A 21681-nucleotide genomic window follows, 5' to 3' on the forward strand; every position below is an offset into this window, starting at 1 on the left:
GCATCCCGGCTTTCCCTGGTGTCTCCAGCTCGGTGTGTGCTGCGTTTCAGCTTTTCTGCTGCTCTGGGCAACCGGTTTGTGTCTTCCTGCTCCTCTCCTTCACTGCAATCTTCTGACAACCCGTTTTCACCTGCTCTTACATCCTCCCTCGGGTACCACTACTCTCCCGCTGCGCCTCCACTGCCTGTGGACTCAGCTGTGTGCTTTATGGGACCCCAAACGTGCCTGTTTGCTACTCACCTTTCTCATTTCCCCTTTCCAGAAAGGAAATTTGCTTCTACAATTGCATTAGGCTGCAGTGGGACAGCCCGAGCAGGTAAACTGAGTCACAGGTGACTTCTGTGGGGTACTACAGAAATCATGGACCATCCCGAAGAAGGGAGGGACCTCCCCAGGAGGGACCCAGAGGGACGTTGCATCATAGCGCTGCTGGCTAGCAGCACCTCTGGGGCTGTTTTAAATATGCCCTGTGAAAATAAGTCTGATTTCTTTAAGGAGAGGAGATCACTGATGTTTGAGAGCACTATGAACATTTTAAAAAGCTGCCAAAATGTGTCACTTAAAGCACAGCTTTATTTTTTTCCCCTCTCTGTTTTTTCCTGTTAATGCTTAAAATGGGGCCTTAGCGTGGCCTGAGCGACTGCTTCTGGTGGGGCTTCACTTCTGTGGAGGGGAGGGGACCCCCCCCAGGCAGCAATTAGCGGGCAAAACAGAGATCTCCTTCCCCTCCTCCTCTTTCAAATAAGTGAGGAAGAAGAGATCCCAGGGCTTCCAGACAGCCCTTCTGCGCGTGCCTGGTGAATCTGCTATAGAGTGCAGGGGAGGCTGTGGGGTGAGGAAGAGGAGGAGAACATCTGTGTGCATTGCTCTGGGTCTCCCAGGTGTTCATCTCAGATGTCCTGGGCCCAGGGCTTGTGCATGCCCCCAGCCAGTGAAACCCCTCGCTGTGGGACATTGCAGGCACAGAGCAGCTTGGGGCGGGACCAAGCAGTGGAGGAAGGAGTACTTGAGGGTTACGAAGCGCAAAGATGTGTCTGGCTCGGGAGGTCCTGGAAGCTGGAGCCCAGAAAGGATTTGGGAACTGTGTCCCTCCACCCGGGTCCTGCTCTTGTGAGACCTCTTCAGGCATCTGCTGTGGCCAATGGCAGGGGGGACTGTAGGGCAGGGGGAGCTGTGGGGCAGGGGGGACTGTGGGGAAGATGGGCATTGGTGCGTGTCCCTAGACCTCTCATCGGTGGCCTGGCCGTGTTTCAGCAGGAGCCCACGTGTCCGCATGACCAGCACAGAATCAGCAGCTGGGATTGTCCATCAGGAGGTTCTTTGGCCACAGATGCTGAGCAAGTCACAGGACTCTGTTCAGGGTGGCAAATGCAGGGGGAGGAGAATAAAAAAAGGAGGAGAGACTGGAATACAGCCGGTGGCCCTTTCGGTGCCAGCTCAGACACCCCCGAATGTAAAGCACTTGGGGGTTGGAATGGCACCAGCTTGCTGAAGCCTGGCAGTGCCTTGGGTGGGAAGATGGGAAGCCTCTGAGACAGGGGGACCCGTGGCTGCTGCTGAGGCCAACCCCCTGCCCTGACTTTTTCATTTAAACCAATTACTTTATGGCTGAATCGGGACGGTTACGCTGCTCAAGGTTTTATACCGGGGCTGCGGCTGGGGGGAAGGAGTAGCCCGAGCGGTGATTCAGGAGAGCTGCTCATCTCTTTGGCATCTCCATCTCTGGTGAGCTGGCTGGACCAGCAGCTCCTCAGTGGAAAAATCATCTTTACTGGGATGGTGGGGAAGGGTTGGCAGCATCTTCCTGCTGACCTTTGCCTTCTGGGGGAGGGGCAACCATGGGATTTTATGCTTGGCGCTTGTGAGATGTTATCAAGCTCTTCAGGTTGGTACCTGGGGGAAAGGCCAGTGTCCCAGTCCCGGATTTTGGGTGCCCAGGTGGGGAGTGTGTCCATGCAGGGGATACGAGTCCCACCAGGTCTCTGTCCTCAGCTGGCCCTGGCTGGTGCTGGCCACCTCTCCTCTTCCGTGAGCCTGTGTTGACCATGGGCTCCCTGGGGAGCACAGCAGGCTGAGCGCAGGGGCTGGAGCACGGGCGATGCACAGTACACCGAGAGGATGTTCTAGTGCCTGCCAGCCCTGGGAAAAAGCTTTTCCACTGAGTCATCTGCTGCCTTTGGGTTTTGTGAGATGACGCCAAGATTTGGGGGAAGAGGAGATGGAAAAACCCAGCCCAGATCTCCCTGCTCCAGCAAGACCAGGTCCACGCCAGCACAGCTGCCCCGTGTTTGCTTTTTTGGAGGGAGCAGCAGACAGACAGCGGCATAAATAGAACAGGCTTGCCTATTTTAAGACATCAATTACATGATCCCTGCATTAAAGGAGAAAAAAATAAAAAAATATCTTAGTTTTAGCTGCAACTGGCATCATGGGCTTAGAGGAGCAGAGGCAGCTCCGGCAGGGATGGGTGTCTCGCAGCCATCGCCCCGGCAGCCGCAGGAGCTTCGTGGTGGATGAGCCATGAGGACTTTTGCTTTCACACGTGTTTCTCCGCGAAGTCATGGTTGATGGATGGTCGCCCACACATGCCACCGTTTTACATTGTGCTGCTGTGGACAGGGAGTGACGGCACAGGGCGGGCTTGGTCCAGGCAAGGGGAAACTGCGCTTGTGGGAGGGGTGTGGGTGCTGTTTCGGTGATGTACAGGTGTGTGCGCCACCAAGGATGGGGATTTTCTTCTTCTGGAGATGTTTCTGGGTTCTTATGGAGCTGAAATGATTGCCCCACTCTTGCCCTGAACAGCAGTCTGTGAAGAAGAGTTTGCATTTACTGTCAGGGATTAAACTCAGGCTTGTTTCTGGTGACTTGGTGTCAAGCAGAGATCTTGGCAGGCCGGGGTGGGGGGTGCTCAGAGCCTTGGAAGTGGGAGCTGTTTTCTGCTTAGTATGCATTGCAGCTGGGGCCGAGTGCTCAGGGTGGCCAGCGGCGAGCCCAGAGCTCCCTCTCCCACAGCCGTGCTGGGATAACCCCATCCCTGTCCATCCCCGTCCCGGGCGCAGGCTGAGCCGCAAGGAGAGAGGGCAGCAGCCCAGCTCCCAGCAGCACAAGTGCTTCTACATAATCGTGCCACGGCAAAACAAACCAATAATATTAATTGGCATTTCAATGTCAAACAGCAGCAGATGGCTTGTCAGGGTGGGGGGAAGGGGATGTTTGGGGTTTTCATATAAAACCCTGAAAACTTGCGCTCTTGAAAAAGAGGGTGAACGGTATTGAAGCAGCAGCTGAAAAGAGCTCTCTCCACTAGCAGCCCCAGCTACAAAATGTCATTAGTATGAATTAATCTGAAAATGCTTTTTCTTCTCTTTTTCCCCCTCTTTCCTCTTCTCTGTTGAAGACCGTTGGTGGTTCTTGCTGAGTAGACAGCACATCAGAAGGCAAAACTGTCACGTGGGATGGGGTTTTGCACTAATAATGGTATAAAAGACATTTATCTCTGCAAAATGGCTTTGGTAGCGGACTTTTGCTAAGCTCTTCTTATGTTACAGGGTGTTTTATCAGGGCCCTGTAAATCATCCTGTGCAGCAGGTCCTGCAGGGGCTGTCACATTTCCCTTGCTCTTCTGCAAACCAACTGTGGCTGCTTTTTTATTGCTGCCAGAGCCGCTGCTTTCTGCTGGCCTGGTGAGCTGCATGGAGGCAGGGCTGGAGCTGCCCTCCGCCCCAGCCGTCCTTATAGCCTCACTCTCACATAGGGAGAGCCCTATGAAGGTTTGTGGGGCAGAGCTCGTTTGGCCCTTGTAGCTTGGTCCATGGCTTGGGACCAGCCAGATAACGACCACTTTTCACATTGAAAGATGATGTGGAAGTATAGTTCCTCCCCACAAAAAACCCCAGCATGCTGGAAGAAGAGGCTGGGGGACCCCCCAGTTCCTCGGGGGTGGGGGGTAAGCAGAAGATGTCACCTTTCCTTGAAAACCTGTTTGTTACTTACGGAGCAAACCCAAGGCAGCTTGTAAGTGCTGTGCTGGGCTCCCACTCAGGACGGCTGCCTGGTGTGGTGGCCACCACGTGGGTTGGTGGCTGGGCAGGGCAGGGCAGATGCTTTGGAGCCAGAAAAGCCTCGCAACATACCGAGTGTGCCTTGGAGCACGAGGCCGTGGCTGTGCCCAGCCCCTGCTGCCGCAGTGCTCGCTGCCCTCCCGCTTGCACTGAAGTCTCTCTCCGTTCTCGTACCCACAGAGTGCCTGGAGCTGCTGCCGTTGGTGTCCATGGCGTACACCATGACCCCCACACCGGCGGGACCCGTCGGCTCCCAGTACTGCGTCTGCAAAGTCGAGTTGTCCGTCTGTGGCCAGAACCTTCTGGACAGGGATGTCACCTCCAAATCCGACCCTTTCTGCGTCCTCTTCATGGAAGTCAACGGGAAGTGGGTGGAGGTAAGTCCTGAAGCTGCGTGGATCTCCTCCTCTAGTGGTTTGCCCATGCCAGTGCCTTCTCCCTCTGTGCTCCACTGCGAGGCCGGTCCTTGTTCCTCCCCGAGCAGGGGTGGGAGCTCTTCTGCTCCTCCCAGGGCTGCGCGCGGTGCCAGTGTGTTAATGATCCTGCGTTCTGCAGCCAGCCTTTTCCCCCGGACCGCTCTGCCTTGTGCTGGGTGGTCGGTGTAACGGCAGACTTCAAGTTGCCAGCCTCTGGCAAGGTGCGTGGCAGACGTGGAAGGATCTTGCCACCTTCAGGGCAGTCCCCACCCTTCTCAGGCTGCTGTGAGCTGGGTGTGCTTCGGCTTTGAGTGCCCAAAATGCTGATCCCATGTGACAGTTAGGTGTTGTGAGGTCCTGCTTGCAACAGGTGTGTTTCTAGGTGTGTGAAGATAAGCTGGTTCTTGGATCCTGAGTTGCATGGGAAGCTGCTCTTTGGGTTTTGCTTGAAGAGTGGCTCTTCCTGGGAGGCAGGAGCGTGCTGGATGAGGGTCTGGCCGGTCAGTCCAGTGGAAAAGCCCCATCCAGGGCAGCTTACGCTCTCAACACCCGTGGCCTCCTTCAAGAGGTATATCAAGGGCAAGAGTCCTTAAGCCAGATGTTTCATGGACTGGTGGTGGGGAGGTCAGGACCATGGGATGGGGAAGGAGACTGTCGGGAGCTGGGTGCATGGGGGGTTGGATCGGTTCAGCTGCAGAGAGACAGCACCCATCTTGCAAGTCCCATGTGAACCGTTTGCAGACACTGGCCTGTCCTTCTTACCAGATACCTCATAAATTGGTGCTTCAGCTGCCATGTCTGATACTGGGAGGCCCTGGAAAGAAACCGCAGGTGGTTTTGTTATGTGGTTGTTTTTGGAAACTGGCTCCTTACAAACAAGAGAGGTAATTCCTACAGGAAGGGAGGAGGAGGGGAGGCATCATGATGTATGCAGCAGGACTGAGCGCAGGTTTGCTGAGTGGTGGAGCTGGTTTCCTTGAGGGAAGGGACACCGTCTGGAGGGACTGGGGCAGGCTGTGCGAGTGCACCTCTGCCAGTCCGTGAAGTTCAACAAGGCCAAATGCAAGGTCCTGTGCCCGGGTCAGGGCAGTCCCCAGTACCTATACAGCCTGGGGGGTGGGCGGGTGGGGAGCAGCCCTGTGCAGAATGACCTGGAGATGCGGGTGGGTGACAAAGTGGATGTGACCCGGCAACATGCACTCATAGCCCAGAAAGCCAAGTGTGTCCTAGGCTGCATCACCAGCAGTATGGCCAGCAGGTCGAGAGGGGATTCTCTCCCTCCACTCTGCTCTCGTGAGACCCCACCTGCATCCAGCTCTGGAGTCCTCAGCGCAGGAGAGGTATGGACCTGATCGAGCAGGTCCAGAGGAGGCCACGCAGATGATCCAAGGGCTGGAGCAGCTCTGCTGTGAGGGCAGGCTGAGAGAGCTGGGGTTCTTCAGCCTGGAGAAGAGGTGGCTTGGGGGAGACCTCACTGTGGCCTTCCTAGATTATAAGGGGGGCTTATAAGAAAGATGGAGAGAGGTGTTTTACCAAGGCCTGTAGCGACAAAGCAAGGGGCAACAATTTTAAACTGGAAGAGGGTGGGTTTAGGTTGGACATAAGACGTTTTTTACAGTGAGAGTGGTGAGACACTGGCACAGAGAAGTTGCGGATGCCCTGTCATTGGAAGTGTTCAAAGTCCGGCTGGACAGGGCTTTCAGCAGCCTCACCTAGTGACCAGTGTCCCTGCCAGTGGCTGGGGGGTCAGGCTTGATGAACTCCAAAGGTCCCTTCCAAGCCAAACCGTTCTGTGATCCTGTGGCTCTCCCTGGCTTTGGGGTCCCTGCTGCACCAGGACACCCCACTCAGCCGATGTGCGCGCTGCTGGCAGCCTGTGGGCGCTGAGCCTGTGCACGGAACAGAGTGCTGGCACGCTCCCGCGGCGCGGGGCAGAGGCGTATTTTTATTTTCCTTGCACGCCTGAGGAGCGGAGAGCTGCATTCATTTCCTCTGCTTCCCTACCCACTCCAACACAAGCTTACCCTGGGGCAAGACCCTGCTGATAAAAGGCTGTGTAAGGACAGGAGGGCTTTCCATGGCTGTGCCAGCCCTGGCAGCGGGTGAACACAGGATAAACGTGCCCTCCCTGAGATGCAGAGAGTGCACAAGGAGCCCTTGTGTCGTACCCAGCCCTCAGCGGGACGAGGCTGCCGCTCACCAGGCTAATGGAGCGCGAGGGAACTGACCCTCCGCAGCTGTCTGAATTGTTTTGTAGCATGAGTAAGACGTTGGCTCGATCCCAAATGCTTGCTTCGCAGCATACCCACTGACTGGATGTGGCAGGGAAGGGGCACAGGGGTATGCCACATCAGGGACCAGGTGCACGCACACTGCTGGCGCCACGGTTCATCCGGGAGTGCCCAAGGTGGCTTCAGGCAGCGTGACCTCGGCCGTTGCCAGCAGCGCTGCTGCGGTGGCAAGAGACCCTGCTCAGGTGGGCCTCCCAGGCAGAGGCACGGCTCGGGCTGGTTTTGCCATTGGGGTGTGCACAGAGCAGACTGGGAACTCCTGAGGATGGTTTTTGTGGTGCTTTGTTTGACTGTTCAGCATCCCACATGGAGAAGCTATAGTCCTCGTCATCTTCTGTGGCAGTCCAAGGTGCCCTCTGCGATAAAATCAGTTTTGTGAATCCAAACTCCAGAGTCTGTGCAAGAGCGTTTAGCTCCGTGCCTAAGAAAAACCTTTTGGCTACAGGTGAAAAGACTCTGGGCTTTATGAAATGCTTGAAAAAAAAAAATAATGGGGATTTAATTTTATAACTGCAGCTGTAGGCAGCGTAGGACCTCTTCATTTGGTCTGGGAGGGAGCAGGTAAGCAGAGCTTGGGGGTGTGATGGATGGATACAGGCACCGGTGGTAGGGTGCAGTACAAAATGAGCAGCTGAAGGGCATTAAATCATGTAAACCAAACAAAAATTGTCCCAATCCCTGGGAAATCAGGTGGTCTCAATTTTTAGATACTTGGACTAGTTGGGCAGCCTTTGAGTGCTTGGCCAAGGAGCTGCTGAGCGAATGGGCATCACCTAAGGTGTCCTGCAGCTGATCCTGCTGTCAGTGGGGAGGGTATAGAGCAGACCTCACCTTGCCATAGTCTGCAATTAACTTTGCTCAGCAGCCTGGATGAGCCTAATGAGCTTTCCAGCCTTGATAGGTGTCATCTCTTTGACCTGACTGTACTTTTCTGGATCTTTTCTTTCTGTCAGTAATGTCTCAGTCCAGCAGTTTTGATTCCAAAGCTTCTTTTACAATACAAATGTGTGGTGGTTTTATTATTTTTTTCTTCTTTTTCTCTGCTATTTTTAGCTTCTTTTTAATTGGCACAACAGGCACTGGACGTCAGCCTTGAGCAGCAGATTGCTCAGCGCTCCGCTGCTGTGGTTTCAGTGGAGATTAGTGTGTTGCACGAGCCAGCACGTGGTGTGGGGTGCTCGCACGCCATGGAGCTGCCCCTGTCAGCTGGCACGCCGGGGGCACAGCTGGCACCGGGGTCCCCCCGCTCCCACCCGTGGCCGTAGCAGGGGTTTGGGCTGCAGCTGGGGGACAGGGAGGGCCCAGAGAGGTGGGCTTGCCCGCCAGAGCCTCTCTGGATGGGACCCTTGGTAGACCCTTGGCAGCTCCTGGCACCATGGTTTGGAGCTACCCGGGGGTGCCGGCGCTGTCCTGCGTGGATTTTGGCTGCACAGACATGCTCCTTGCCCTAATAAGACAATCTCTTTTCTTGCCTGAAAGCGGTGGCCTCAGAAACATGTCCCAGCCACCGGACCTGGGTTAGGAGGTGGGTCTCTCCTTCAGGACCAGCCCCCGCCGCCGTGGTACCAGCGTCTGGACTGGGTGGCAGGGCTGCGGCACCAGCTGATGCTGACAGAAAGATTTCTGCTTGTTCTTTCTAGCTGTCACACTTGTTCCCAAATACAATTATTTTGTCTTGCTGAGCTTAATAGGAATTAAGACATCTTCGTGAATCAGCCTTGGAGGGGGTGGGGAAGGGAGGGAAAATAAACCACAGGCTGAGAAGTGACACGAAGGCAGGTGACTAAGTGTCCTGCCGGATGCCATCGGCTTGCAGGAGCCATGCAAGACCTGGCCTGTGCGGCGGGGAGCGGGGACACATGACTCAGCTGTGCCGCTGCCTTTGACCCACTCAAGTGACATGGCCGGCCCCGCGCCTTCAGCGGGAGCTCGTGGGGGCTTTGGGGACCACCCCCCGTGTGGGCACTTCAGCGTGCTGGGGTGCTGCACCTCTCCAGCTGCCTCCCCTTGGGTGCTGCTGGAATCTCCGGAGGCACCCACTGAACACAAGGGCTGTCCCTGGCGGTGATCTCCCAGTTTCGTGCCGGATTTGCAGAATCAAGACTCTTAGCCAAACAGACCGCGTTAATTAGCCTGGTTGCCTCTGAGAAACCCTCGTGCTTTTCTGCTCTGGGGCAGCAGAGCCACCCCTGCAGCCCTGTAAGTGCTGGGCGAAGGAAAGGGCAAGAGCCCGTCTCCCAGCGGAGGGGGTGTGAAGAAGCCTCGTGCATGATGATCACTGGCAAGGTGACTGGTGCTCACCAACCAACCAACTGGTGCTGATCCAACCAAGGATCAGACCATGTGCAGCGGTCACCTGGGGCCTGTGATTTTGTTGTGCTTCACACTGCCAACAGGCAGGAGATCAACCACTGGCTTCTAGCTGGGTGTTGAAGGATGCTCCATCGCTACAAAGGGTTAGCTCGGGACACGGTGGCTGGGCTTTTCCTCCCCTTCCCTGGGCCACCCCTTCCAGGGCAAAGCTGGAGATGGGTCCTCAAGTCACCTCCTTCGAACTGGTGCCTGAGAGCGAGAGGACTGGTTTCCCTTGGTCCCTGTCTTCCCAGCATTTTGGGGAATAAGGAAGGAGCTAAAATCCATCCCTCTTGCCTGCGCGGTCTCGTCTCTGAGCCTTGAAAGGGGATTTGCATGTGTTGTGCTGCCAGAATAAGGCAGCGCTCGTGGATGCCCACCGCTGCTGCCCACCGCAGCTCCAAGCACCTGGTGCCCCCGGGATGGGAGGGCATGTCCTGCGCGAGGCTGTGCACCCCAGCCAGCAGGCAGCCCGCTGGCGCGGATGTGTTTGATTCCCTGGTGTGTGGCAGGTGGCTATTCTGGGAACGCAGCATCTACTTTAGTCGTTTCTTGGCAATTAAGACAGACTAAGCAACCAACTTCACAAGACACTGCACAAGTCGGTATATATAGCAAAACCCCACATTTCCACTCAGTCCCTCCAAAACCTGCATCCTGTGCTGAAGGAGTTTCTTTGGGACTAAGGCATGTGTTTGCTTTTTTTTGTGCTTTTTGGGGGGGCTTTTTTTCTGCTCTGCCATGTTTATTCTTGGCTCCACAGCTCTGGCAGACATCCCACTGTCCCGTGGCCCGGCACTGCCCAGGGATGCCAGCGCAGGAGCTGCCTTCTGCAGGGGTCTGGCCCTGGGACCTGGGATGGCAGGTGGCTCAGCCTTGCCTAGGACCAGGTGCCCTGACTGCTGGACGAGCCGGGATGCTGGCCAGGGCTGCGGCATAGCTGGAGGCTCCATGCTGTCCCGCAGGCAGATGGGATGGTCTTTCCAGGCACCAAGGGCAGCAGCTTTTGATGAAATCACACTGGCGAGCACCTGCCTTTCTTTCTCTTTTAATAGCCCATTACCATCTCCTGGGATAACAGGGCAAAAGGCTGCCAGCTCCTCTGCCGGCTCTGGTGGGTGTGTGGCCCTTCCAGCTCGAATGCTCGGAGCCATCAGTGCTTCCCATGGGGCTGCCCAGGCAGGGAACCCTTCGTCAAACCAGCTGCCACTTCATATGATATCAATATGATCTCAGTAGCTGTTCTCCTGACAGAAGTCCTACTTGGTTTGCTTGCTGAAGGGTTTCCCCCAGGCTGTGGGTGTTCCTCTTGTTCAGCACTCAAGCTGTGCCACCAGTGTCCTTTCTGCCTGTTTTGGCTTCATAAGGGAATGTTGCATGTTGGGCTCCAAACTTGCTGTTTCCTTGTATCTCTCAGGATGGATGATGGGTCCTGACATGAGAGTTCAGACCTTCCTTGGCCCAGGAAGTATTGACTCCCAGAAGTAAATATGCCAGCTTTTCTCAGCTTCAGTTTCTCAGTTTTTCCAGTTGCTGCCACTTTGGCTAAAATTCTGCATTGCTGCCTCTGTGCGCGTCTGTGCTGGGGCCTGACTGGTGCCACCATCCTCCCAGCCCTACTGTGGTCTAAGTTATGGGGTCTGGGACCACAGCTCCATTACTGGAGGGCAGTGTCCCGGGATCGCTGCTGTGGCTGTCCTTGGGATCTGCTTTTTGGCTCACGCGAGGCGTTCTGTCCACCTGTGCCATGCTGTGTTGTAAACCCACACTTCCACCAGCTGCCTGCCAGTTTCCTCTGCTCTTATCTCTGCTCTTGACTGTGGGATGCTGCAGACCGCTGTGGTGCTTCCCCTCCGACGGTGGGTTCCCCGTGTGCCTTCCAGTTGCCATCATCCTCTGTGTGCTTGCCCTTCCAAAAGCGCAGTTCATTTCTTCCAGATCATTTCTTCCAGCCTGTTTGCAATAGCTCAGGATGACAAAGTCGTTCAAACTTTTGTCTTCTGGGTCCTTCCAGCTTCTTGTTTCTCCTAATGCTTAATGAGATCTGTGAAAAATGGCCTGTAGCATGGTTTTTTCCCCTAGGGTTTTTTGTTTGGTTGTTTGTTTGGGTTTTTTTCCCCCATGGAAGGCCAAGAAAGAAGAAACCAGATGAATGGTTTGGTTTGAAGTCTAGAGGGAAATGCTGGAGGGTTGCTGTTCTGGCTGGTGACACTTTTTCTTCTTTTGCTTGTCCTTGCTGTTAGCTGCACGGCCTGAAAGAAACAAGCTTGGCGTTACAGCTGCGAGGGTCTGGTTGAGGATCAGAGGTGTGTGAGAGCTTCAGCTCCTGGGAGAACAGGGCTCAGGAGCAAACGAAATGGCTCTGGCTTCACCGAGTCTTGAGCCCCAGCAGGGTGGGCACTGCTGTGCCAGCTGTTGGCGGCGGTGGCCTTGTGCAGCCCCCCGTGCCAGGGCTGCAGCTCTCTGCCCGGTGCCATCACTCATTCAGGCAGATCCCACCTTGCGTGCACAGGTGCTGCAGCCCAGGGAGCGAGGGCTCTGCCGGGCGCCTGCTGTGTGCTGATGGGTGCTGCAGGGTCCTGGGTGCCTCTGGCTGAGGCCAGGGAACAGGTGCGGCAGTGACAAAGATGCAAGATGCGTGTGCCTAAATGCCTCTTTTTTTGTTTCTTTGCAGCTCGACAGGACAGAGACAGCAGTGAACAACCTCAACCCAGCTTTCGCCAAGAAGTTCATCGTTGACTACCACTTTGAAGAAGTGCAGAAGCTGAAGTTTGCCCTGTTTGACCAGGACAAATCAAGCATGCAGCTGTACGAGCATGACTTCCTGGGGGAATTCTCCTGCACACTGGGCACGGTGAGGCTCTGAGGTCCCTGCAGCTCGCTGCCTGCCAGTGAAGGGACCCCACATCACATCAGCCACAGGCGCACGGGGGATTGGAGCTGCTACTCTTACCTGCTCTGAAGTTTGCTGGGTCCTTCCTGGCAAAACTAATTTAGTTTGCTTGTTGTGCTGCAGCTGTTGAGGTTGAACTGTTCCATGTTTGGGCTGTTGGCTAAGCCTGAGCCCGTCGCGGTGTGGGCTGCTGCTGGTGCCTGCGAGGAGGCAGCAGCTGGAGGTTTTGGAGGTACCTGTGTCTCACCATGTGTTATAGTCAGAGCCCTGATGGCCTGCTTGGATTTGGACTTTGGCAACTATGTTTAAAGTTAGGCTGCATTGTGGTCTACCTTTCTGTCTTGGTTTTGGGGTTTTTTTTGAAAGCCACGTCCATTGCTGTTGTGTAGCAAGTCATGTCTCCCACTTCAGTGTGCTGGCGCAGGAATGCGCCTTCTGCACTTTCTGCGGAAAAGCTTGCAGGACACAATGCCATTTATAAGCCTTTGGAAGGTCTTTGTGTTCATGAGCCCAGGCCCTGTTAGAAGCTGGCAGCTACATTCTCTAAATGCCTTTGTCCTCTGAGCTTGCTCTGACTCGGAGGCAGGGAATGAGGGGGATTTTTTCCATTCTTCCGCAGCACCCAGTGGCTCAGGGCTGCTGTGGTACCTGGCACAGGCACAGAGGCTGGGAGAAACCGTCTGTTGTGCTGGGTGCCGGGAACTGGGAGGAAGGAGGCACTGGAATAGGTAGGTCAGCATGGAGAGACGGGCCCGAGGTGTTCCAGGAGGCTTGTGAATGTGGTGGCTTTACTACACAGACTGCGCTATGGCACTGCATGTGGCTGGGGGGGGCGAGTGACCTTGCCATTGCCAAGTCGAGAGCTTGACGTGTTAGAAGAGCACTGACATTTACAGAGTTCGAGGTTTAACGTCTGGGTTTTTGGAAGTGTTCTGTGATGACCTAATTCTGCTCCTGAAGAAGTTGCGAGGCAGTGCAGGCAACAGCCCTGGCAACAAACAGCAGGCAACAAACCCACCCTTTGCCTTTGGTCCTCCCGTCACTGAAACACCCCTGGTGTGGGGCAGTTCAGCAGTGCTTGCTGTGAAGGTCATGGTCTTGGTGGAAGCTGCAAGCAGAGAATTTATGGACATAAGGAAACAGAGCCGAAACCCAGCTGTTCCTAAACGTGGCTCTGCAGGCATCCAGTGCTCTGCAGGCTCATGCTGGAGAGGACCTTTGTCCATGTGCACTGCAAGGGAAGGGGGAAGAGTCTGACCCAGCTCATCCTGCTTGTTGGGTCCCCCAGAAGAGCCCAGCCCTTCTGGTGCTGTGAAAGGTGATTAGCTAGGAGTGTGAGATGGGACAGACCATCCTGGGCGGTGGGAGCGGTGGGGACGGACAGCTGGTGGCAGGTCGCACATCCAAGGGGCTGGCTCAGACCCCTTTGCTGGTTTAGCCGTGATGGCTGATGGGCATGGCGTCCCTGCCTGCTGTGTCTTTAGGCACAGCTGGTGGGCTTCATCCCTCAGAAAAAAGAGAGCTCTGAGCTTCTGTCACCTCATGCAAACATTTACACTCTGCAGAAGAGAACTTGGCTTATTGTGTGCCTGGTTTTTGTAGCGGTTCCCATGTGAGCTTCTTGGTGACCTTTAGTCCACAATGAGACACTGGCTCGGAATGCAGGGATCTTCTCATTTTCCTTTTTTCCCTGAAATTGTTCTAGCCCCCTCTGCCTGTGGCCAGCGTGGGCTGGTGGCACAGCCCGGCCGTGGGGCCGAGGGGGACTGGAGGGGCAGCACGTGCGTGAGGGCACCTGGCGAGGAGCGGGGTGGGACGGAGCAGGCAGGCTGGTGGGTGCAGCCACCCTGCTGTGCTGCACCCCTGGTGCTGGGGTTTGTCTGGGCACAGGTGTCTGTAAGCCTGCCCATTTCGGTTTTGAGGCACCAGCAGCCCTTAGAAGAGGAAGATTGCAGCTGCGGGCAGCAGCAACCACACAGCAAGCATCTGACATTTCAGTTTTGATTTTGCATTGGAGCTCTGTCAGATTAGCTGGATTGCTTCATCGCAGCTAATTAGGTCTGTGGTAAGATTTAGAAGGATAGTTGGATCATTCGCAAGCCTGTAATGACCTCTGTGGCCAAAGGAAAGGCAACAGGGGTCACACTGCAGGCTGGAGGGTGTCTGTGGTTTCTGCTAGCCAGGCTTGTGGGGAGATTTGGCTTCCCTGCACACGGCGTGGCACAAACATCTCGGTATGCTGGCTGGTGATTCCTGTGCATTTATGGGTCAAAAGCACCAGGATGTGGCTGGGTAGCCACAGCAGCAATGGGGTTTTGCCCTGAAATTGCAAGAATCATAGGATCACAGAATGGTTTGGGTTGGAAAGGACCTTTAAAAGCCATCTAGCCCAACGCCCTGCCATGAGCAGGGACACCTCCCACTAGCTCAGGCTGCTCACAGCCCTGTCCCTGCCCTTGGATGTGCCCAGGGTGGATGTGCCCATCCACCACCTCTCCGGGCAACCTGGGCCAGTGTCTCACCACCCTCATCAGAAAAAATGTCTTCTTTAGTTTAAAACTGTTCCCCTTTGTCCTATCGCTACAGGGCCTACTAAAAAGTCTGTCCCCATCTTTCTTATAAGCTCCCTTTAAGTACTGAAAGGCTGCAATAAGGTCTTTAGGCGTGGAAGCAACCGAAACTCAGTGAGCTGGGAAAAATCTCAAGGGGCTTAATTCAGCTCCCAGATCATCCTGTCCGGCCTCTTACAAGCCAGAAGTGCAGGGACAGACATGCCTTTGCGGATGCTGACCCCTGTGCCTCGTTACTGGTGGTGGGCATGTTGGAAGTGTTTAAAACGGGGTTTGAAAGGCTGAGTTGTGATTTTGTTGGGAACAAATCATGGCAGCTCCGGCTGTGTGAGGGCTCGCTGAGCCCCTCGGCGCCGGGGGCTGGTCGCTGGGTTTGGCAGGACGTGATGCCTCAGCTTCTTGTGTCACCGCTGCTCTGCGCTGCTCCACTGCGCGGCTCCACTCCACGGGCTTGGGTGACCGTGGCGATGCTCACAGTGTGGCAGTCATCCCTAAACAGAACGTCTCCTTCTACTGTTGTGAATACTTAATGTGAATTAACTAACATAAGCGATGATGAATTTCTTGAGTCTGCTTTTGATCACTTGTACAATCATGACTTTATTTTCTTTGGCTTCCCTAGATTGTCTCCAGCAAGAAAATAACAAGGACTCTCCTTCTGGGGAACGGCAAGCCAGCCGGGAAAGGGATGATAACGGTATGGTTACTCCTTTACATTACCTACTGAGTGTGTAAAGGCAGATGATAACCGAGGGGCAATGCAGGGCACTCACCTGGGTCCAGGAGACTGGGGTTTCTGTCATGAACATTTTCCCCTTTACCTCCCTGCTTTGGTCCTCCTGCCTGCTTTGGTCTGTTTGGAGGATATTTGGTGCAGGGACCACCTTGCCGAGTGTCTGCCTGGTCCCCAGCATGTGAACCTTCAGCCTCTGCTTCAGTCTTTGAAATCAGAAAAGCCCCAATCTGGAGAAGTACAGGATAAATCTACGCTGCTGCTGTTTGTTGTGTGCTACCACATGCCTGCTCAGCCCTCCCTGGAGCCGACGGAGGTGCGAGGGCTGGTTCCTTTGCTGGCTGATGGGTGGTTTTGTTTGTAGGAAGAGGATGGAGCTGTGCCGTAGCAATAACTCTCATAGCAACAGTCACTGCTCCTGATGCAGACCCCTTCAGGCAGTGGCCTTCCCGCTGTGGATCTCTTTGGTGATTTTTTTTTTTAAAAAAGAAAAGACTAAATTTAGGTGTGTTTCCCTCCTGCCACATCTCCCGTCCTTTTTGGCTCTCTTCTGTGTTACGGGTTTTGCGAGATGTGTAGCGGGGCAGCAAAAGTGTGGCAGAAAAGGCAAGCAAGGAGTTAAACTTCTGTCAGATTTGAAAGCACTGGAAAGGTTTAAAAGCCCAGGACCTGGCTGCTGCCAGGGCATCTCCACTGCTGTTTACTCTAGAGGCTGGGAAGATGCTGCCAGTTTTTCTCTCTTAATTGCTGCAGTTAGTCTTCAAATGCAAGAGGAAAAGCCGCAGTGAAGTTCATAAGCGGTGCCTGGAGCCATGTGCTGGCCCCAAGGAGTGGGCTCTCGCCACCCTGTCCCACATGTGACTGGGAAGGGCTGGATCAGATGAAAAGTTTCTAGTCAAGTTCAAAGGTTACACACTTTAAAAAAAAAGAAGGTCTGTCACTAATGTGTCATTCAAAATCAAAGGGTCTGAGACATCTGCTTAATTTTGTACCACTGATGAAATTTTTTGATCTGGGTAGGTTTTTGCCCTGGCTTGGACTGGGTGATGACACAGGGTTGTATGTGGTAGGCGCCTTTCCCTGCTGGTGGCATGGCACTGGAGCGTGGGCTGCGGGCACCACTGGAGGAGCAGGCTCCAGCTTTGGACTCACACCTATAAGACATGGAGTTTGGAGCCAAAGCCTGCCTTCCTCACCCCCATCCCCTTTGGATTTGCCTGAGTGTCCATTTTCTTAGCTGAGGTGCTGCAAGGATGGATGCAACAGAAGAACCTTGGCTGGGTCGACAGAGGTGCGGGGGGGGTGGGGTGGTGGTCCCTAGGTTTGAAGAGATGGGGAAAACTCCAAAGCAAGCCGCTGTGTTTGCAGAAATCAGTGCTGAGGTCTTGCTGCCTGCCTCTGCCGCGCACGGCGGTGGGAATGTCGTTCCTGGCCATGCTGGCCAAGAGAAGATGCCCCCAGCAGCCTACAGCAGTGTGCCACAAGGACATCCCTGGCGTGTCTGCACGGTCTGGCTTTTACGTAGCCTGCAGTGAGCCCTAAAATGCTGGACACCAACTGGACCTGCTTTCGTGGGGATCAGCCAAGTGCAAATTTCATTTTCTTCCCTACAGCTCCTCTTCCTCACGCTGATTTTGGTGACTGTATGCGCCCACCATGGACTAGACGGGAGAGAAAACTGATGCTGTGGCTTTGCAGCAGGGAACGTCTGGCTTCATGTCTATATGGAGCAGAGAGGAAAATGGGGTTTTGTGTGCGGTGAAAAGTTGTTCAGGAGCTGCGGCTCATCCCCTCACCCAGCTGCCCAGGCAGATTCAAAAGCTGCATCTCTGGCTCCTTGTTTCTGCAAACTCCCCAGCTTTCTTAAGTGCCAATAACCTGATTGCTCGTTCTGCAGAAAATTGTCCCTTGATTTCTGCAAGTTTTTCTAAAAGCCTTGCTGTAATTAGGCCGTGTATCTCCAGTGAAGGACAGCCTCCTTGTGAGAGCCAGCAAACGGCTGTCCGCACCGTGCTCCCGGCTGTGCTGGTGCCGGCTCTCGCCTGGGAGGATGCGGGATGCTGCGGCTGGGGACAGCTCAGCCCACCCTGGGGAGCGGAGCAGGGAGAGGTGGGGAGCAGATGTTCGAGCAGGACACAGGCTTGAGGAAAAAAATACGAGTGATTCAGAAAATGGCTGGTAACAGAAATGAATAAATGTGGTTTTTTGTTACAAACATTCCCTTTCTTAAAATACCAAGAGACTCATTAGACCACGTTCCAGACAAAACTGGCCCACTGGTGGTTGGCAGCCAAAGCCCTTCTGGAGCTTATGTGAGTAAAGTCTCTTAAACTGAAGTAATCTGGGCTGCCCTTCTGCCTGCTGTAGCACCTCAGGAGCAATGGTGGAGTTTTCATCCTTGGGGCCATCTCGCCGGGTGACCCTGTGGAGACGTGGCTTGAGTCCTTGGTGCCACCGGCATCTCCCCCAAGGGGTGGGGCAATGGCTTTTTGCCATGCCCAGCCAGGGACATGGAGGATGAGGTGACACATCTTGCTGCCAAGGGGTTTTATGGCTCCTGCTTCCTTTTTGCTTGGTCCTTGGAGGCTTCTCAAGGTCCTGAATGAGCCCTGGTACAGAAGAGCCTCGTGAGACCAGCTCAGGCGTGACACCCAAGGAAGGGAACGAGTTTGTTACCAGAAGCTTCATTGTAGAGCTGATGGCACACAGACCCAGTCCCAGCAATGGGAGGGTCGGAGGGTGTCCCACCATGCGTGGCCCTGTGCTGGTTTAAAGCCATCGCTGCCTCGGTGCAGGGTAAACGGCAGAGCCCATCCGGAGGGAGGCCTGGGCTTTTTCCATCCTTCTCCATTCCCGAGAGGAGCGGAGAAGTAGGCTTTGATCCCAAATTGATCTGCAGACGTCAGTTTAACCCCTCAGCTGTGCAGTGCTGCGTGTGTTAGCTCATCCAGCCCTGGCCGGGCCGCAGGCTGTGTGGGAGCGGCGCGGGCATCCTCGGGGTGCGTGTCCTCAGGGCCTGGTCTCCCCTGGCGTGGGGTTGGCCTTCGGTTTGTGCTGGAAAGGAACGCAGCCTTCCCTTCTCTTTCAGATAGCTGCCCAGGAGCTGTCGGATAACAGGGTGATTACTCTGAGCATGGCCGGCAGAAAACTGGATAAAAAGGTGAGTGGGGCTGTGTCTGAAATGTTAAACCTCTGTCCTTCGTCGGCTGAGGGATCTAACGATGTCTCTGCTTTTGGGTATAGCAGTGGCAGAAAGTACCGCTGCTGGAGAAAGCGTTGGGGTGAGGCTGGAGGGGGTTGCATCCCGGCGGTGCCGCTGGCTGCCGGCTGCACCCGTGCCTCAGTTTCCCCGTGCCACAGTGTTGCTTTCTTCGCCACATGCGTTGAGGTGGAAGGATGACACGTGGCACAGGATCTGTGTACTAGCACGTCTCAAAGGTGGCCCATTTGCTGCTTCAGCAGCTGTGCTGTGGAGATGTCTCCTGACGGAGCTGGCAGTTCTCCTGCCCCTGGAAGCCAGGCTTGTCACCTTCAGCGCCTCTGGAAAGGGAGTGAGCATCTCCTTGTGTACCACAGAGTAGGGCCCGTCTTTTCTGAGGCAGGAGTGCTGCCCGCACGGAGGCGGGTCATGTTTGGGTTTTGCTTCAGATGTGGTATGTAGGAAACCGTGAGCCTTTCTGAACAAAGCCATCTGACCTTATTTACCAGGCAGCCAGAGCTATTCGTCCTAAACCAGTGCTGTTGCTAAGCGATCAATGGGAATATTATTTTTTCCTTCTTCCTAGCCTCTCCAGAGCTTGCGTCGGCAGGATGGCCCCCAGTTTTTCAAACCAGCATAAAGCAAGCATCCCGGCAGAAGGGTCTTTGCTGGGGCACAAGATGTGGCTTGCCCAATCCCATTGCCCAAACCGAGTGATGCCTGGTTTATCCAAGTGTTTTTCCCACCTGTTGGGAATGGCTGCTTCCTCGCTCTCCTACTTATCCTGCCTAGTGCAAGGAGCCAGATGCCCCTGTTAAGAAGTCCCCAAATAACTCTATTTCATAAATGGGCTGGAAGATGTCCTTGAGCTGGTGGCTTCCTCTGAGATGGGGCCAGGGGCCACCCCCCTGCCTGTCAGTGAAGACGTCCCTAATGCAGCAGTTTTCTTCCAGCGCCCCAGGAGGCCTCTGCTGCCTTGCAAAGCAAGGGATGGGATTTCACAGCAGGCTCGGTGCCCGCCCTTTGTGCTTCGGGGTGGCTTTGCAGCTGTGGCCATTGTGAAGGGCAGGGCTAAGGACCTGGGACCTCCCTGCAGCGTGGGTGCCTTGGGCATACTCCCGCTTGTTGGATCGGCAGCATCAGTGGTGGCATCACTTGCTCCATGGGCAGAAGCTGCCTTTCTGATCTGGTCTGCGGGCAAGTTCCTCTGCCAGGTTATGCAAAAGTGACATCTTTTGATGTTCTTCAACTAAGATGTAACACCTGTGGGTCTGCAGCCCTTTGGACCCACAGTCAAGGTGTGGAAATTCAGCATCTACCTGGTTACACTGGCATAAAGACTGTGACTATTCCTGTTCTCTCTGGGTCTCCAGTTTATCGATGGGTGTCGGCAGAAAGCTCTGTCCTCGGTGACTGCCTGCTGTCACCAAGGGCTAACGAGGTTTCTTTGCCGATTCCCATGTCACAGTGCAGTGTTGCAGTGCTCAAAGTCCTGCTCATGGGCAAAGGATGTTCATGTCACTTCATGCACGTTAAAATGGGCTCTGAACAAGACATTGGACAAAACACAGTATTTTTAGGTCGTTATTGGTCATGGATGAAAAGCAACTGTGGGAGCTGTGTAAGACTCGTTTAAGCTTAGGAAACACAGCGGAGAGGTGGCTAAGCAAAACACCCATGGGAGTAGGGCTGCAGCCCTGGGGGAGTAAGGACCTCCTGCACCATGCGACACCTAGCTGGGGAGCACAGCCAGAGGCTCGGACATGGTGTGAAGGGATCAGATCTCACAGGATTCCGTGGTGGGGCTGTGGGATCATCTTGCTGCACACGCCGAGCCACAGCTGCGAGCATCCCGTACCAGCAGCTGTGCCACCAACCCAGCCTGGAGCCGTGCTCAGCCCCAGGCAGCTTCTCCTGCCGTGGCCACCCTGAGGCTGGGACCACTCTCAGGCTGCAGGCAGGTTCTCCTCCCCATCACACATCCATGGTTTCTCCACCTGCAGCTCGCTACCTTGCTTTAAATGCTGCAGCTGCAAAGCAGGAGCATGTCAGCAGGAGAGCCAGCCTGAGGCTCTTACACCTTATGTCAGATCAGCTCTTGGAAGAGTTCTTTTAAGAAAAAATATCTTGCAGAAGAGGAGGGGTTTTCAGCTGGGACCAGAGCCATGCGTGCCGTCCCTGCTGCAGGGATGGCAGCAGGGCGGCGATGCTTTGGCACAGCTCGGGGGGAGCGAGCGCTGGCAGCCAGGGTTGGTGCTGGAAGCTGTGGTTTGGGGTGCTGTGCCTGGTAGAAGTGCCACCTCCACCCTCCTTGTCCATGGTGTGTAGGGACCAGTTTGGATGATTTAGAATCTTGGACCAATTTGCAGGTCGGTCTGGTCTGCTGAGCTCCTTTGGTTGCTCAGTTTCCCTCTCCCGCCAGGCTTGCAGGGGTGAGACATTTGTGGTTTTCACATTTTAAAATAGCAGCCCACAATCCTGTGGCTTGGAGGCATCTCCCACCCTGCTTTGAATGGAGCAAGGCTGCCTGGACTTGCAAACTGGGCTGCTCTGCATGGGATGGCAGCAGGGATCCTTCAGAGCTCCCTGCTGTCATCTGAACTGGTGCCTCCACCAGCCCATGCTGGGCTGGCACTGGTGAGTCTGCGCTGTTTTGCAGGTTTGGCCAGCACAGGCGGGGTCAGGTACCCACCACTGGTTCTCTAATCCATCAGCGAAGCCTGCAAGTGCCAAGCCCCGGCCGTGGGTGAGCAGGATCATAGCTGTGCCATAATCCTAGCCCTGTGGAAAGAATGGCTTGGGTTCCTCTCCTGCAAACACGGGAAAAAGGGCAGAAGAAAAATAGCCTGGTCTCACCAATGAGTGCCCCTGCAAGCCTGTATGGTCTGCTCTTCTGGAAGAAGAATTTTGACTGAAGCAGGGTATAGTTTCTCCAAGCTGCAACATTTTGCAGCAATTTACTTTTCCAGCTGGCTTTGGAAACAGGTTTTGGATAGAAATGTTGCTGGGTTTTCTGCTGGGGCATCACTGGAGCCTGTGTCCATCCCAGCTACCACCTCCCAGGCTGGCTGTGGACAGGGGCTCCTGGCGCATCCATGCAGCCCTTTGCATCGCCACCTCATCACCTGGGAGCCCAAAAAGCTTCTGTTCAAACCCATAAGAAGTT

The 21681-nt window shown here is 54.9% G+C and overlaps 1 protein-coding gene across 6 annotated transcripts in view; it reads left to right on the forward strand.

The window, feature by feature from the left end:
• CPNE2 (copine 2) overlaps positions 1-21681 on the forward strand; it is a 57212-nt gene that overhangs the window by 9775 nt on the left and 25756 nt on the right. For 2 of the 6 annotated variants that reach the window (XM_056360277.1, XM_056360276.1), the window contains exons 2-6: positions 4242-4438; positions 11795-11974; positions 15206-15280; positions 15447-15632; positions 18405-18476. In XM_056360277.1, the coding sequence (XP_056216252.1) occupies positions 4271-4438; positions 11795-11974; positions 15206-15280; positions 15447-15632; positions 18405-18476 (681 nt within the window). In that variant the 5' untranslated portion in view covers positions 4242-4270. The remainder of the gene's footprint in view (positions 1-4241; positions 4439-11794; positions 11975-15205; positions 15281-15446; positions 15633-18404; positions 18477-21681) is intronic. The other 4 variants (XM_056360281.1, XM_056360280.1, XM_056360278.1 and 1 more) reach the window with 3 other exon arrangements.

Source organism: Falco biarmicus, chromosome 15, assembly GCF_023638135.1.
Source record: "Falco biarmicus isolate bFalBia1 chromosome 15, bFalBia1.pri, whole genome shotgun sequence".
NCBI classification, from domain to species: Eukaryota; Metazoa; Chordata; class Aves; order Falconiformes; family Falconidae; genus Falco; species Falco biarmicus.